The sequence below is a fragment of the Convolutriloba macropyga genome, chromosome 5, assembly GCF_964194025.1.
Source record: "Convolutriloba macropyga chromosome 5, txConMacr16.3, whole genome shotgun sequence".
Classification (NCBI taxonomy): domain Eukaryota; kingdom Metazoa; phylum Xenacoelomorpha; order Acoela; family Convolutidae; genus Convolutriloba; species Convolutriloba macropyga.
In genome coordinates this window covers 27,308,163-27,327,040 of record NC_134472.1, presented here as the reverse complement: position 1 = coordinate 27,327,040, position 18,878 = coordinate 27,308,163, and the positions used below count along the sequence as shown (strand labels likewise).

The 18,878-nt window shown below is 33.4% G+C and overlaps 1 protein-coding gene across 1 annotated transcript in view; it reads right to left on the bottom strand.

The window, feature by feature from the left end:
• LOC142340327 (uncharacterized) overlaps positions 1 to 18,377 on the bottom strand; it is a 23,397-nt gene extending 5,020 nt beyond the window's left edge. The window contains exons 1-4 of the mRNA XM_075390902.1: positions 18,264 to 18,377; positions 13,555 to 13,660; positions 10,243 to 10,478; positions 6,417 to 6,541 (exon numbers count right to left, since the gene is read on the bottom strand). Of these exons, the coding sequence (XP_075247017.1) occupies positions 6,417 to 6,541; positions 10,243 to 10,478; positions 13,555 to 13,660; positions 18,264 to 18,315 (519 nt within the window). The 5' untranslated portion in view covers positions 18,316 to 18,377. The remainder of the gene's footprint in view (positions 1 to 6,416; positions 6,542 to 10,242; positions 10,479 to 13,554; positions 13,661 to 18,263) is intronic.
• Between the last annotated feature and the right edge of the window lie 501 nt (positions 18,378 to 18,878).

The following is an 18,878-nucleotide window of genomic DNA, read 5'->3' as shown; positions in this document are numbered from 1 at the left end:
ACATGTTTGAAAAAAGGCCTACAAATGATCAAAGGTTTAATTTTAAAACTTGAGAAAAATGACACATTTATGAATTTGGTCTTAGATGCGGGCACCAGTTCCCTATTTTTGGTTCCCCTAAAACAGTATTTCCAAAATATATTCCTTTTAGAGGAAAAATGGTTACTCATTTGAAAAAAAAAACAAATAAAAGCAGTTTGGGAAAAAAAACGGTCTAACGTAATTGAAGCTTTAATTGCGCTACAGTATTCTTAAGCAACAACTCGCACTCAGTTTTTCATGTTTGTTTGCAAAGTTCCATCATGTTGATCTTACTTCCTCGACGTCACCCAGATAAGGTTTTCTGTTCTTATTGTTTGTCTGTTTTAAAAAAATTTGCTTTCTTTTTAATCGCTCCAACCTTATCGTGATTGTTTTAACACATTTGCGAAAAATGCTAGCGAGAAAGAAATTCATGTGTTAATGTCGTGGTCGGAAACACTGATCAAAAGAATTCAAAATGTTCAATTTTAATTTAAAATAAGAAAATATAGAAAATTTAGCTCGAATTTATAGTAGATATCTATGCGAAAATATACAGAGAAAATTTAGATTAGCTAAAAAACGTTTTACTTCACTGACAAGTGAATAGATCTTAGTTCCGAATCCGGGAATTTCTATTTAAATCAACATTTCATGAGAATCATATGTGGCCTAGATACCATCGAGTTTATTAGTTGGAGGTAGGTGTATGTTAAAATCAGGTGTCTGTGGGTGGGAAAATGTACTTCTGACATATGATTGATAGGTCAATAAGATAATGATAGCGCCAGGACTGAATTAGAATTTAGTTTATTTTTGTGACCATTACCTATCAACAAAGTTCGTCAGGTAAGTTCACCTTTCGTTCTTTGAAACTTCAATGGAACTTCTAAGTTTTTTGATGTTTCTTTGAAACCATCACATCCCCCTGCTTGTTTAAGCAAATTTTTGGTATAGGTACTAACGGGCTGCTTTCTGTTTCTTGTTGATGTTCGTGAAGGCTCTGATGGATCAGATTGATGGTTCTCTGCAGATGATGTGGCTGCGGAGGCTTCGTCTTGATGTGAATGTCCATCTAGGTTCCCAAGTTGAGGTTCTTATTGCGATTTGTTCTCTTCAACTGTTGGTTCAGTTTTCACATTGTCCTCGTCTAGTCTAGGAATTTGGTTGTCGCTCACTAGAATATTCCGTGTTGAGTTTTTGGGCTGTATGCAAGCCCTTCCTGATGATGAAGGTTACAGGAACTCTCTTCGTCTTCTCATTGGCCTTGAATAGAACGGGTTCGCACAAGTCAAAATGTGCTATTGCTGGTAGTCTCACTCTGTGTCCCAATAGAAGTTCAATTGGATTGTTGCCCCGCGCCTTTCAAGTGTTGCGATTTGTCATCAGTGCTCTTTGCAGGAATGCTCCAAAAGATATATTAAGATTGGGACTCCACGCTTGAAGTGTTTGCTTCGCTGTCTAAACTAATCTTTCAGCTAGTCCATTACCTCTTGGATGATAGACGGGCGATTCCATTTTCTTAATTCCCAATAATGCACACCACTTTTTAAGGTCACCTTTTGCAATTCAGGACCATCATCAGATACTAGAGTTTTTGGTATTCCGAATTTTGCAGAGATATATACTTTAACCGTTTCTGAAATTCTATTTACCGCGGGAAAAGCTTCCATCTAGCCAGAACCCGCGTCAACAATTACTTAGAAATTGCCTTGGTCCTCACCGTAAACGCATTCCATATGGAGCCGATCCCATACGTTGTCTTCTGGCCATGTAGAGACTGTTTTTCCCGGGCTAGGCCTGTTCACTTGAACATTCTTACTTTTACTAACAAAACGTTGAACCTGTTGGGTAATGCCAGGCCACCATGCTATCATTCTGACTGATGCCTCAGTTGCATTTTTCTCAGGATGTGTCTCATGCGCTTTTGCCAAAATCCAAGTGTTATAGTTTGGTTGGAATGAAAGGAACAACACCTTTGCAGATGATTCCATTGTATATAGTCAGTGCCTCTTTCTGTTGTTGGAATCTTTTTTCAGCTTCTGAACATTGCTTCGAATTGCCGCTTTTGAATCGTTTCATTATTTCCTGGAAGAGTCTGTTTGTTCCAAGTTCAGTTTTGATTTCTGCTTGGGTCACCAAATCACTCTGAGCGAAGCAGATGTTTTTGGTTGCGAAGGACACTCGATCGTTGTCGGATTCGTCTTCATCAAAATTTTTTCTGCTCAAAGCATCAGCGTGGGGTATCTGGTCTCATAGTGTGTACTTAAACACATAGTCGAAACCCATTTGAGCTATTGCCGATCTTGTGATTGGTTGTTTTCGAGATCTCCTCGTCTGTTGCAAAGAGATATTTTATTGGTTTGTGGTAGGCAGTAGTAGGATAAATCGTCTTCCAGGAAGTCCAGGAAGGAATTTTTTCAATCTTGTGACCCATAACACAATTGCCAGTGCTTCCCACTCTATGTTCGAGTAGTTTTGCGCCGCTGGATCAAATTTCTCGACACATATATAACTGGATGTCGTTCTTGTGAAAGAACCCCGCTAATGGCTATATCATTGGCGTCAGTAGTAACTGTTGGTTCTTTTTGTAAATTATATGGCTGTACTAGAGGGTTAGCCCAAATTTCTTATTTCAATGTCTTCAAAAGCTTTTTGTTTTATCTTGCCGCATGAGAAACCGCTATTTCTCATGTCAATTAAAGGAAGCTTTTTTGTTGCAAAATCATGAATAATTCTTCCGTAAAAAACCTGCTAGCCCAAAAACGATTCGGGTTGTTTGTTGTTAGTTGGTGCTTTTGCATTTTAATTTTTCAACATGTTTGGTATCTGGTGCCATTCCCTCCTTTGAAATGAATTGTCCCAAACGACTGGTTTTGAGTGAGATTTTTTCTCATTAACAGTTAAGTTTTTCGCTGGTGGTCGAGTTTTGACTTCAAGCATTCTCTTGTCGAACTGCTCCTTGGTAGTTCCATAGACCAACACATCGTCTTGAAAGACCACAACATCTTTAATTTCTTTGAGTGTTGACTCAATGCAATTCTGGAAGATTGAAGAAGAGTTTTTCAATCCCTGAGATAGTTGGCACATCTTGAACAGTCCCTGAGATGTATTGATTGTGCGTATATCTTTTACATATTCGTCAAGATCAATTTGATAGTAGGCATCTAAGAGGTCAATTTTGCCAACGTATGAGACCCCATGTAGGTTCTGGAAGATAGTCTTCATGTCTGGTGTTGGGTAGTCCTCATCCATGACCTTGCCATTGATATGCACTTTCAAGTCCACACAAAGTCTCAGTTCTCCAATCTTCTTTCTCTGCCAGATCACTGGAGATGCATTAGTGACTCCTCCTTGCTGTACCGATTCAAGGACGCCCTGTTGACCATCGGTTCCAGCTTCTCTGTGGCCTTGTCTTGAGGATTTAACACAATTTTTCTGGCTTTATAGAACATTGGCTGTGATCCTGGTCTGGATACCATTGTCGTGATTGATAACGCGGGTGAAAAGACTTTAATAAGTTGGATTTTAAATTTAAATTAGAACTAATAATATACCAAAAATTAGCTCGTATTTATGGTAGTTATCTTAGATGCGGGCACCAGTTCCCTATTTTGGTTCCCCTAAAACAGTGTTTCCAAAATATATTCCTTTTAGAGGAAAAATGGTTACTCATTTGAAAAAAAAACATAAATAAAAGCAGTTTGGGAAAAAAAGGTCTAACGTAATTGAAGCTTTAATTGCGCTATAGTATTCTTAAGCAACAACTTGCACTCAGTTTTTCATGTTTGTTTGCAAAGTTCCATCATGTTGATCTTACTTCCTCGACGTCACCCAGATAAGGTTTTCTGTTCCTATTGTTTGTCTGTTTTTAAAAATTTGCTTACTTTTTAATCTCTCCAACCTTATTGTGATTGTTTTAACACATTTGCGAAAAATGCTAGCGAGAAAGAATTTCATGTGTTAATGTCGTGGTCGGAAACACAGGTCAAAAGAATTCAAAATGCTCAATTTTAAATTAAAATAAGAAAAAAATATACAAAATTTAGCTCGAATTTATAGTAGATATCTATGCGAAAATATACAAAGAAAATTTAGATTAGCTAAAAATAGTTTTCTTGATTCAAATGTGAATAGATCATAGTTCCGAATCCCGGACGTGATTTTCTATTTAAATCAACATTTCATCAGAATCATATTTGGCCTAGATACAATCGAGTTCATTAGTTGGAGGTCGGTGAATGTTAGATCAGGTGTCTGTGGGTGGGAAAATTTACTTCTGACATATGATTTATGGGTCATTTGATAGTGCATTGATTCCCAAAGTTTTGAATGATGTCCCACAATTTTTCCTACTAAGCTCTGTGATGCTCACTGGAAAACTGTGAAGATCTTAAGGTGAGAATTAATGAGAAAACTTTGATTCGTGACCAGAGAACCGGGCAAAAAATAAATCCCTTGGAGCTCCTAAGACTATTCGCCGGATTCTTACCAATAAAAAGCTCACGGCAGCAATTTGATTAGATTATGTCTTAAAAATTTTTCTACAACTAACAGCTTTTAATTGATTTTAAATAAATTGTGTGTTATTGCCAATAGCTTGATGAGAAACTTCTGCTTAAATTGAGTTAAAATAGATTATTATGAATCAGTAGTTATCGTACAAAGCGTAGAGTACAGGTAATGCAAATTGATAATGACAGACTGACTATGGTAGAGAGAATTGAGGTTAAAATAGGAAAGTTATTTTGAAAATTTTTGTTTTTAATACTAAGTTTTGTAACGTTGTTTAAACACCACTACGTTTTTAAAATGATCAACAGAAAAAAATCAGCGAAAAGTTTAAAAAGCAGAGGTATATTTATTTACCGGTGAAAAGATATCAAACCAGAGCTACCAAGTAAATTGAAGTAGCTAGCTAGGTCGGATTGCAGACTCAAAGTTGTCATTGTGCATGAAAAACAATGTTGTGCATGCTTCATCTTGATCAAAAAAACAATATAGAAAAGCAAATGAAAAAAAACCGATGCAAGTTTGGCAGCTTGCCTGATTGCATGCATTCAGTGAAACTTTCTTAGCACAGTATTATTATGAACCGCAAATTATGATTCAACCATAGATAATTAAATTCAATATATTATCTTATAAAATCATTGATTGAAAAAATTCTGAGTAAAATATTCCAAGGGTGCGGAGCATGATAAGCACCTGGGCAAAGTCTAGAGGAAATTCGTAAGAAATTTTTTTCTGAGAAATTAAAAGCTTTATCTACTCCATAGAGACTATGAAAAGATAAAAAAATATACCATTAAAAAGTAAAGAAAACCCGTCATTCTTTATAAACAGACAAATCAGCAAACAGAATTATAAACAAAGCAGAACTCAATTTGTCTGTTTATAAAGAATGACCGGTTTTCTTTACTTTTTATTGGTATATATATTTTTTTATCTTTTCTTACTTTCTATGGAGTAGATAAAGCTTTTAATTTCTCAAAAGAAAATTTTTTACGAATTTCCTCTAGACTTTGCCCAGGTGCTTATCATGCTCCGCACCCTTGGAATATTTTACTCAGAATTTTGTTTTTAGACCTATAAATCCATATTTCCAAAAATCGGCTTGAATTTGCTATACGAAAATAATATCTTGAATTTAATTATCTATGGTTGAATCATAATTTGCGGTTCATAATAATACTGTGCTGGGAAAGTTTCACTGTATGCATGCAAGCAGGCAAGCTGCAAAACTTGCATCAGTTTTTTTTCATTAGCTTTTTTATATTGTTTTTTGATCTTGATGAAGCTTGGACAACATTGTTTTTTCATGCACAATGACAACGTTGAGTCTGCAATCCGACTTGGTTAGCTACTTCAATTTACTTGGTATTTCTGGTTTGATATCTTTTCACCCGTAAATAACATAAACTTCTGCTTTTTAAACTTTTTGATGATTTGTTCTGTTGACCAATTTAAAAACCTAGTGTTGTTTAAACAACTTCACAAAACTTAGTATTAAATACTAAAATTTTCAAATTAACTTTCCTATTTTGCCCTCAATTCTCGCTACCATAGTCAATCTGTCATTATCAATTTGCATTGCCTGTACTCTACGCTTCGTACGATGACTACTCATGCATAATACTCTATTTTAACTCCATTTAAGCAGAAGTTTCTCATCAAGCTATTGGCAATAACACACAATTTCTTTAAAATCTATTAAAAGGTGTTAGTTGTAGAAAAATTTTTAGGACATAATCAAATTGCTGCCGCGCGCAGTGACTCTTCAATTTAGGAACCAATTTTCCCGTTAATAAAAATCCGTTGTTCTGCGAACACGTAACTGAATTTTTGGGCGAAATTGAAAAGTTGCTTATTTGTATCAGTCACATCATACGTACCCTGACCTCTACCAATCGTCTGCTGCGGTCAGAATAGTCCATAAGCTTAGACATGTACTTCCTTGGAGACATACTGTTCCGTTGTCCGTTCAACACGTATGCTTGTATCTGTGCATCACAACAGCCTAAAACATATGAAGCTCATGACGATGATTTTTTGGTTAATTGTTGAAATATTGTGTTTTTGATGAATTTTAGCCAATAAATGTGACGTGTGTTATTATAAGCAATGCTTGGCTATCTTGTTGTTCCGACCCCTCTCTGAGGGGGGAGGAACTATATACTCAAATGGGTTTTTCTTTGTTCAGACAACTTTGGTCGATCGATGTAATAATCGCAGAGAGTTGTGAGTTGTATGAAAAGAAAGCCCTTCCAGCGTAGAATATGGAATTAAAAGGACTTTTTCAATTTTTGGTTTTATAGGGAGTTATCGAGTCTTAAATTTTTGTGAACATTTGACGTAATTCAGCTGTTTTTTTTACATTTTTGACAAAATTTTCGTCAGTATTGCTAAAATATGTTAAAATTTTTCATTGTAGTGTTATTGATTTTATCCCTAAATATAGAGGAGGGTTGCTGAAATGTTGGATCCGAGTTTTTTGGCTAGAATTTATGCTAAATTTTTCAAAATTCAGACTTTTTTTCGTCGAAAAAATGGATTTTTTAGACCACTTTATTTAATTCTGCTGGAAGTAGACACCTTTAAAAACTGTAGCCATATTCTTCCTAAAAACAGCTAGTTGTACTCCCGCTGCCTGTAAGAGTTTTTTTTGGAATTATAATTAATTTTGCCAGTTTTTGCAAATTTAAAGTCGATAATTGTACAAAATGCATAAATTATTTTTGACAAACCGAAAAATTTTGTATATAATTGATCTATTTCGCAACCATTTCAAAAATTGAGTGTTTTGTTAGGAGCTCAGCAATATCTGGGCTGATCTAGATCTCACCATGAATCCTCATGATAATTTTTTATAGTTTTTAATGGGAATCGATCTTTTTTCAAGAAATTTCCGCTAAGTAAATGATTTTATGTAAATTACGGACAAGAATTTCAAGTCATAGCTCAATTAATGACAGATACTGTTCACAATCAACGGGAACCAACGAGATCATATTATGGTTTTAGAAGTAAGCTCATGGTTTTTATGGCTCTGACCAATTGTTTTCGTATAAAATTTGTGGACTTCTTGCGTTTTGTTTTCATTTCTTATGAGTTTTGTAGTTCAATGACTTAGCGACTCCAATCACAGATCAAGTTAATTTAAAAAGGTTTAAAATGACCTAAAAATTTTCCCAGTGGTTATCTAATGTCTCTTAAGACTTTGAATATATATATTTTTGACAAAATATGGGTGAATTTTTGAACTTTATCACGAGTTGTTAATTCTCTCAACTTCGTGCGGAAAAACAGACGGGAAAGTCTAGGTAAAAACAGACGGAATTTGACCTCCTGTGATGTATAAATTAAAGTCCGCAACAATTTTATTTTCAACTAATGGGTTCTTTATTTTTCTTTATTACGCGTTTTCAATTTTTCTTTTATTTTTAATCATAATTGCATATTGTATGAGTTCATTTCGTTTCCTTGTCGAACTATCACATTATTGAAAAATACAATTACAGAAAGCCATTGTAGGGAAAATGTGAAAATGTACAAAGTTGGCATCGTATCTGGATAGGTTAATTGTTTTTGTTGAATAGTTTATGCGTTTTGGGCTGAGACACAGTTATCTCGCAAAACTTTGTGGGTTTTTGATTTTGCCTAAGTTTGTCTTTCTTTTCGTTATTATACACCACATAACCAATAACGATGGATCTTAATTGCTTCCCAAAGACGTATAACTCAACGGAGTTGAAGATTTCAGTTTCTAGCTGTTTGTTTTAATGACTTTCAAATTAATTTTATAAAAAAGAGATTTTTTCATCTGTCTCCTGTTTGCATTTATTTTTGTTGCCATGAACTCAATCTCACTTATTACAAAACTCAATTACTTTTGTTCATTCAAACATTTTTTCCGCTCATGCTTAAGCGTTGTGACTGACTGCTTCGACCATTTTGTTTCATTAAAAAAATTCGAGAATTCTACACTGTTCAATTTTTGGGTTTGTTTTTGTTGTCATGTAAATAGTCTTTTTACAAGGAAGACTTGTTGATGTTAAGGTGAAGGTAAAATGATTATTTACAGTTCTTGCAGGTTGCATTCTATAATTATAGTGCCCTAAATAGTGTCAAGTTTGGTTTTGTTATAATTTTTTTTATGGATTTGGTTATTATATTTTTCATACATTTTTTTTATAGTTTTGGTCGTAAATAATGTTTGTTGTTTGATTTTTTGTCTTTTCTAGTAGCCCTATTATCAACAACTTTAATTGGCCCTCTAGCGTGGCATTATCGTATTTCATTGGTTGTTTATTGAACGATGTGTATGTTTTTGAGAGTTTTCTATCATTTCATCATTTGGTAGCCAATTAAGTCAAGAATGTGGATTAGCGGGGTCGGAACATTATGTATGTAAACACATTACCGAGCCTCTTTGTTAGCGGTTCACAGCAAAGAGGATAAACTTGACGTTATACTTAATAATTCATCGGAAAGATTTAAAGAACCATTATTGCATACAAGCTGTTATCGGCAAAGCGCTCTTTTCTTTTGAAATCATACTTTTTCGCAAACTCTCCTGCTGCAGAAGCATCGAATGTGAAAGAATCAAAAGAAGCATTTGAAAAAAATGGATCAATGCAACCCGGAGTGGGGTAGCATTGTAATTCAGCACTGAATCATAGTATTTCAATCCTCTAATTTTAACCATATTCTGACCATGTCACTTTTTACCCTGACAAGACAAAAATTCAGAAATAAAAATTCCTTGACTGAAATGATTGCGAACAGTTAAAAATTGCATTATTCGTTACTTCTGGACAGTTAACAATTGCATTATTAGTTATTTCAGGACAGTTGAAAAATTAGCCAGTCGTTTCTCTGAACAGAATATTCTCACCCGGGTAAAACGATTTTAACAGACAAAATTGTATTGATTTGCTACAAACACACCACAAACATGAAAAAATGGTCAGTTTTTGTTTGTTGGAAGTTTTTGGGTCGCTCCCATTAACTTGACAAAGGGGGAGGGGATGCGATTGCGGCTATCAGTAGAGGGAGGCTCAAATTTTGTTCACTGGGCCAGTGTATGCGAGTGTATTCAGCAAGTGTGTGCTGCAATCATAACAACCTGAAAAAACGTAAGTGATTGCGATATTTTCTTACAGACTAGTAGCTTTACTGGTATCCAACTGTTTTGTACTGGTTTTGTCTGTTATTTTCTGGTTCTGCCTGTTATTTACTGGTTTTTGTCTGTAGACATTTGCATTTTGCAAGTATCATGTTTGTACATCGTCCGAAATTTCAAACTTTTTTCGAAAATTTTAAAATGCATTGTAATTTTTTATGAACAGAGAAGGGAATCAAGACCGACTATGCATGCTAAATTCATGAAAAAAATGTTGTGTGAGACTATTCTGGGAAGTCTTCGAGCAAAAAAACCCTTAGAATACTCTGACACATTACTGATATAGTCTTTTAGTATTATATATCATGAATGAGTACTGGTTTAATATGACACTAGGGTCCGGGAAGAGAGCATTAATATGCTTCCCGTGTTTGTTCCATTCTGTGTTCTTATTTAAACTTTTATTTCAATTTTTGCACCCTGGCATTATTCTTTAAAATATTCGCTTGTATTTCAACTGTAAGAAGCATAGGGGTTTCAGCCTATACGGTGTTAGATGTCAAGCACACTTTTTGCCACTTAAAGGCAGAGCTAACCAAAAGGCATGTCATCTTTGAGGAATGAGAAGAAGTTAATATGCGAGAAGAATGACCACATTAGCTCTTGACATTTATCTACGTCATCTTTCCTGGCCACTCTCGTCACTGGTTTTGGAAATCGTCGTGTCGACTTATTTTTCTGGCTGTTGTCTCGCGATTGAGAGGAAGCTATCTCGGAAGATGGAGGAAGGCGAGGTTGTGGCAAATTGAGCCTCAGTAGACAATAGTAGTTGCTGAACATATTAACCACATCAATAGCTCTTACATGGGCCAACAGCTTTTGGCTAGGTGCCAACAACATGTAAATCATACGATTATGTGTGTATTTTTCATCTTTGTCGAATTCTAATGATAAATTGAGAATTTTGTGCCATTTTTTCCTTTTAATAGAAAACTGTCTGGTTTTGCGTTATTGTAAATGTTTTAATTCAGTGACAAACGGCTCGTGCTTTGTAAGAACAAAATTAGCATCTCATTAAATCCAGTTTTATTCATTTTCATGAAACCTATTTCTCCGCAAACTCTCGCTTGTTATTTATCAACTATCAAAATTTTGATTTCAAACTGTCGCAAGCTGTAAGTGCCAAGAAAATCTCATTACCTATTTGGTTATCAAACAAGAGACCGACAAGAAAGAACTTTTTGGTTGAAAAACATATTGAAGCCCTTGAAGAACATTTTTCCTTATTTACATGGCTAATCTTTAACAATTCTCTTGTCAACAGTGTCTCCTTTAAGTAAAATTTTCTGATTCACGAAAAAAGCTATGCTTGGTAAACGGTCTCATTTGAAGAGCAGATACGTGCAAAAAAAAATGTTTCACAGCAGATGGTACATTTTGACTTGCATGTATACTCTCACTTGTATCCCTCTCCAAGTCTAGATCGAAAATTTAACAGGCTAGTAATTTTACCCACATTTTTTCAATATAGGAAAACTCTTAATAGTCCTAACCTTATTGCGTATTTTAAAATGAATCCAGAACATCAACAGTCTAGAATTTTATGAGGTTCGTAGTATGAATTAATCTGGAAATTCTTTAAATTATTTCTTAATTTTTTCAGGGATTAAATTGGAGAGAAATTCTATTCTACTGGGCAAATGATTGCAAAAATGTCCTGCGTAATCCTTATTGCTGATTAAGAAAAAATTTTGCGGATTGCAGCTTCATTCACATCTTGGCTCTTACAAACTAAGCTCTTCAAAATTTTTTTTTCCTAGGAAAAAAGGGGGGATTTATACAAAACTTAGAGAATTAAAACGGTACCATATCTCTCCTGAAACGCGGATTTCATCGATCAAACTTCAATTATTGTTAAAGCACATTCGATGTTTCATATTAGCAAAAATTTTATGGCTTACACCAATGATACTGCCTCAGTGGTTGATAATTCTGTTCTTCCAAATATTTTTTCTACACTTCATTGTACTCCGAAGAACAAACCAAACTAATGAGCTCAGATTTAGAAAAAAAACATAAATTATTTTTTCAAAGGTACCACAAAGCAATCAGAAAAAAGTTTTAGTTAAAAAAAATGTTCAAAAAAACATTGAAGTACAAACGAGCAACAGTCAGCGGTAAAATAAGACTAATGTGCAGATTTGTTTTATATTTTTCATGTGCTAGGTTTTTCCCTTCAAGAGAAAAATTTTTCAAAAAATTGAAGCATTTTTTCGTTTCCAAAAAATTAGTTCAAATAGAGAAATCGGAGGTGCTAAATTATGTACAAAAGACGATGTAAAACAAGAAAAATTGCAATTTTGTTTTTTTTTGTTTTGAAAATGAGACTTAGAAGTTTTCATAATTTTGGTCAATATCTTGATCCCAATTGCTTGTTGTTTTGGTTGTATCTTGAAGTTCTTTTCACGAACCATATATATGAAAAAGTTGAAAAAAAGAGGGCTTCTTAAAAATGGTAAAATTTGAATTGAAGTTTTTCCCTTTTGAGTTTTTCCAATTTGTAATCATTAACTTAGCAATTTTTTTTAAATCAAAAACAAATGTTGTGGTTTTTGATGGACAGTTTTGCTTGTGGTAGCAAAGTTATCGGAAAGAACCGTTTCTTATTGAAATTTATTCTCGAAGCTTTTTCTGCTATAGCTGAAAATTTTGATGCTTAATGACAGTTAGCAGACACCTCCAGTAACCAAATTTCTACCATTATTGTTTTGCCAACTTACATCTTGTCCATTCATCATTATTGAAATGTCAAGTTTCTTGTTTTAAAACAAAAAGAAAAATGATTTTTCGCAACCAAAAATTTCTGCCATCATAATTTAAGGTTTAGGAAAACATGAAATGAAGTTCTCCTTCTGTATTGCATACACGCCGATCTAGTTGAACAAAGCTAAATATGAGAACAATGCTATCGTTATTTTAATCAGAATATAGGAATTTGTTGGTAATCCTTACTTTTTGAAGTCGAGTTTTTTGAAAATGTTTGAATTGTGATCAAAACCCAGTTTATCTCTTGCTTATTGTATTGACATCAAAACGATCTTCGTCTGCGAGGAACTATTACGATTTTCGTAAGTTCGGATTGTTTCTCAATAAAAAAGTCAACAAGTTGCACTAAGATTAGTTAATATGTTGAAATGAAAAAAATGTTCCGGCAAAATAAAAAAAAAACACAAATATTTGAAGAGCACCCAATTTTCTTCTTTGTATTGATGCAAGTTTTTGTGATTCGAACTATTTGTTGCTTCAAAAACTTCTGGGAATTTTTACAACCAGACCAGAGAGATGAGCCAGCTGCTTTCTTACATTTTGGTTTTGAAAGATAATCGAACTCCATATTCTTTTTGATTCGTTGCATTGTGTTTAGTTAAAGTTCATACTCAATGTACAGAGTAAGGTATTGTTGCAGTCAAGGACACAAATCAAGTGTTAGTTCATGGAGCAATTTATTCACTTATAGCGTCAAATGCAAAAAAATAAACAATTAGTTCTTGTCAGTCTCTCTCGGAAAAAAGAATTTGAAGTCTTTTAAAGCGAATCGAAATATTTTTCACCATAAATTCTGCTAATTTTAATTTCTCCCTAATTCTCAGCAAAAATTTAAAAAAAAAAGCTTTTTTTCCCAGTTTTAGTTCTTCGCAATGCTTTTATGCTGGATGTTTTTGATATTAATTGCCACAAAAGTATTGATATTGTTACATTAATTTCTTAGGCAATAAAAATTTAGAGACAAAATTTTGCTTCTTAAATACTATGCAAACATTGTACATTTGCATATTTGCGGCGCTATCTTTTGAAAATAGAATTACAATTCATTATGAACATCCTTGATTATATGTAGCAGAAATTACCTGAATTTCAAACATGAGGCACCCAAGGATGTCCGTGAGTTGGCCATGACGAAAGTGAAAGTACCAACAGTTGAGCTACCATTGATAACGTCCTCGCCTACAACTCCTTTATCAAAAAATAAATAGCTAAAATCTCCTTTTAAGCAACTTAATTTTTTATATTTATATATATCTACGCACTTTGTTTTCATATGAAACTTGCTGTCTCTATTACGCCGCAAAACGTAAAATTTACTCGATTAAATGTAAATGTTTTGTCAATTTGACATAAGGCACCGAAAATGTAATTGATTAACGATTTCATAGAAACCCGGATAAAGGAATTTATATTCATTAAAATTAATATTCCATATAAAAAGCGGACTAATAAAAATTGCAAATTCATCAACCATACTCTAATTGAAGCAGTCTTTTGGTAAAGAAATAAGACCTGCACAAGAATTAAGAAAGCACAAGGACTGGTTGATTCTAAAAAGGCAAGATGCAGATTCATCAGAGGCCGATTCAAGCGCACATTGAGCGCCTCGGGTCGAGGTGGCAAGGATAAAAAAGTAAGAATTGAGATGAATGCTGTGAAAAGATGTAAGAATTGCCATTTTTAGTGTTGAATGCGGTGAATGCAGTGAAAAAAGTTTTGCCGCGTAAAATTTCAATTTTGACAACAATTCATTGCTTAATTTACCAAATATCTTCACCACAGAAAACAATGAAAAAAAGATATATGAATAGCGATGACAGCGTGGGTCTTTTTTCTTTTAAGAATGATTTTCTTGGTATGAGTTTGGCCTACCATTCTTTGGTTACCTTTTTTATTAATTATTTCCGTAGGAACCAGCAAACAAATTTAAAACTCTAAACAAGGAGGCTCGTTAATGTGCATTTGAACATGATTTTCCAACCTGCGCTCATCTACATTTTTGACATAACTGTCAACCAACTGAAAAGATAATCAAATTAATATTTGAATTTAAAAAATCGTTACAGAAACTACTAAATGAATTACATAAAACCATGCCTCATTAAAGCGACAGGAGATCTCACACTGTTAATAGGACTAAGGCGAAAATATTGAACAACAAAATAAGCAAAAAGAAAAAACATTTTTTTACTGCAAAAATTCGACATCTACACTTAAAAGCACCCAGTAACAACGTCATAATACAATGCGAAGAAACCTTCTTTAACTTTACTTTATCGTTACTATAAAGCAGATGGGACTTTAAATTATAGCAACTAGGTAACAAATTGACAAAAAGAGGTAATAGTGAGGCGAAAAACAAAAATTAACAAATACTTTTTAAACCAAAAAATTACGAACGTCTAAAAACCATTATTTTCTAACGCAAAAATTCTTGACAATTTTGTTTAAAGTAATTACGAAACCAATAGAATTTGTTTTCGGTTAGACTAAGCAGCAGAAACAAACCAAAGATGGAAAAACTGAACAATTTCAAACAACTTGCGGCAACAAAAATTATTGAAGCAATGAAAATTCTTCGCTGTTGCCTGAATATTTTGCTTTTCTATTTCAAATGCTAATTAAAATATTTCAGTTAAAATTATACTGAAAGAAAGAGTCTGTTCAATTGTGCCTCATTTCAAAATCATTGGGATATCTTTTATAAAGCAAATGTACTTAAGGAAGAGAAAAAAGAGAAAATTTTGTTCACTGAGAAAACTTTGATTCAAATGCATATTTTTCGACAAACAAGACAGGGGTTACAACGTAATATCAATAGCACCTTCAATATTTGAACTACAGGGAAGCTAATAGGGCCCACCAGTGATGAGAATTAGATTTTAAAAAATAAACAACAATTCAATAATTCAATATTCTCTATTGAAATTGTTTTCTTTGCCGACGGAAAATGTGAAAAATAGGATAATAGGATAACATTTTAAAAGAATCAAAAATTAAGAAAAATAGCAAAATTTAAAATAAATTTAAAAAAAGTTGTAGCATCCTAGTCATAAAGACAACAGTTTGAAGATAAAACCACTAATCAGTCTATTTTGGTTGCAGTACAGAGAAAGGGGGTCCTGTCAAAAGTGAGATTGACTTACAGTTCACAGAAACAAGTTTAAGATCGGTTAATGTGCAAAAAAAATTCGGAAAATTTTTGTAAAATCTTAACAGCCATTATCTGTCCCCTCAAAATACCACATTGGTTCACTTTTTGCTCATTAAGAAGCCTATTGCAACCTTAGTCAACAAGTCTAGTTCATAGGACTACAAAATGTTATTAAAATCTGAAAAAGAATGTCAATTATTCAAAAAAAAACTACCAAAACTCATAGTCGAAGCCATAAAAAAATGAGCGATTCCTTCAAATTGAATTATTTGCTCATTGGGCATCTTTTGGCTGTAGATGAAGTTTGTCATGAACAGAGCGTGGATTTGAAAAATGACTAGTCTCTAAGAGAATTGATTAAAATTTTAAAAAATGAAATGGTTTCTAAATATCAGCTCTAATTAGAAATCAATTTTTTTGATATTAAGCTTCCCTATGAGACCAAAACTAACCTTTTATGGTTTTCGTCTGTTAGGAACACATAGACGTTTCTTTTGTAGCATAAAATAAAATTTTGAATTGATATTTTTATGATAAAGTTTTAATATGAACAAAAAAATTAACAAATTTATGCCAAACATTACTGTTCACACCAAATTTAAACCTCGATAATTCCTCAAAAAATTTAAAAATTAAAAATCTTTTTCTTTTCGAACTCTACGATGGACGGGCTTTTTAATGATACCATTCACATTTCTCTACGATCATTATATCGATCGGCCAAAATTGTCTGAACAAAAAACCCATTTGAGTATATAGTTCCATCCCCTCAAATGTCGGGTCGGAACAATTATTTGATTTCAGAAATTAGGAAGTTGATGCAAGTTATCTGATCTATTCAGAGCTGTTGACGTCCTCCCTGACGAGCCACACTTGTTCTCCCTCGTTCAATTTTTTCATAGAAAGGTTTACATTTAGTAAGACTATTTTTTTATAAATGTGTTAATTGTTTCATCTAAAGCTGAATAAAATTAACGAATTGATTTTGTTCTTTTAGTTTATTCTTTAATATAAACGTAACTATTCCATTGTATTGCTAAACTAAAGCAGGGTCTAGTTTTCCCTTGTTGTAAACGGTTTTAATTGATAACCTTAAAGCATTCATCGATACCAATTCCTACAACGTCTTGGAGTTTCCTAAAAGGTCGAAATTTAACATTTCAAGACCTGCTTAATGTTGATACAACTTGCAGACTGATTCTATCAAAAAGATTAAGATTGAATTATGTTCAACAAAATTTTGAAAATTTTTTTTTTTATAGTTTTAACAGGCTTTAAATTCAATAACTTCCCAAGAAAGTCAAAAAATACGTTCAGTTGTGCCCCGATGTGAGGACAAGGACGCATAGGTAATCAACAAGACATCACAATTTGACTTTGAAAAAAAAAACAAATAGATACAAAAACAACAAATTCTTTAGAAAAACGCGAGAATAAAGTGTTGAAGCCATTTAAACGATAGGTTTTTTTTCTCCGAAAACTTTATCTATTATCCCTTGAACGTCTTTTCTAAATAAATGGGAGCCATCAATATTAGGATAACGTGATAAGATTTCAAAAGGAATCAATAATACGAAATGTCCAAAAACTAAATAAATATTTGAAATCTTGTGGCATTGAAGTCATATAACCAATAGTTAGAAGATAAATCCGCTAACGAGATTAATTTTCAAAGTTCTTAAAAGCCATTAGCTGTCCACTCAAAGCACTATATAGGTTCACATAGAACTCATTACGCAACCTGTTGCACTTTTAGTCAACGAGTTTATGCCATAGGACTCTAAAAATTTATTAAAACCTTTAAAAGAAAATCAAAATTTAATTTAAAATTACGAAAACTGAGATACGAATCCAAAAAATACATGAGCGATCCATCGGAAACAAATTTTTTGTTCATTAGGCTTCAATTGATTGTAAATGAAGTTTTTCATTAACGGAATCTCGAATGTGAAAAAGGACTAGTCTCATGGTGACTCGAAAAAAAAACAAAAAAAAGTGCAAAATGTTCTAAAAAAGAGCTCTCAACTAGAATTCGAATTTTTTAATAGTCAACTTCCCTATAAGACCAGAACTACTCTTGTTATTGCTTTTTGTCTATTAGGAACGGAAAATTGATTTTGTTGTGGGGTGAAATGTAATTTTGAATGTAATTCAGAATGCTGTGAAAAAAACTTTCCGTGGGGTTGGAACAATTAACCGAGGAAAAAAGTTTTGTTGAACAACTAATAAGTATTTTGTTAAAGTCTCTGCATCAAATGAGATGAAAACTCGAATAAATATTTCTGTTTTGTTTTTGCTAGCCCACAGAAGAAATTTCTTGGCATTAAAGCTTAAACTGGCTCATCAAACTGAACTCAAAGTAATCCATTATTGAGTTTTAGCCTGAAACACTCTGATTTTTTGGTAGCGCTTATCTGGATTTGAATTTTTTGTGTATGTGTGTGCGTGTGTGTGTTGTGTGTGTGTATGAGTCTGTGTGTGTGTGTGTGTTTTCAGTCACCTATATGCGCAGAATGTTATTAAATTATATAATTATTTGCGGGGTCATGACTCGTTCAAAATTCCACCCGTTCGATTAATTGAGATATGAAAAATTTGCAGCGTAATGAGCTATCAATAACTTTTCATGTAACGTACCTGCTATCAAAAAAGTAAAAGTGATGAAAGATATTTTGCTAATTCGGTTCATGATTTCAATGCTGTCTAGAATTGAACGTTAAAACTTCTACAATCCGTTTTGACCCTTTGTTGATCGTAAATACGTAAACAACTAATTAAGTTCAATGCCAAGTGAGCAAGTTCAATGCAAGTGTTTCAACTAAGCAGAAAACCAGTCTAAAATCGTTTTTGAATCGTTTTCGCTATATTGAAGTCATGATTAAAGATCCGTAAATCGACAAGTGCCATGCAAAGTGTTTATTAACCCCGCATTCTTATTAGGAAAAATAAATTTAGATGAGCACGCACCTCAAGTCTCAGACATCCTGAACATACTATGCGTAACTAAATGAAGCCATAGGCAGACCGTTGGAACAACGGCTTCACAGAACATCGTGTCACCAAAGGGTTGTTGTAAACAAATAAACCGGTCAACAGAACCAAAGCCGCAATTCAAATCGGTCTTCTGTTCAGAAAACTCTATTTCCAACAATCCAACCCAGAATTTTGCGTTTTACGCTTTACATGAAAACTTCAATATTAATTATGTTCGGGAAAAAACATTCATTAAGACAGGTGTCAAGAAACTAGATG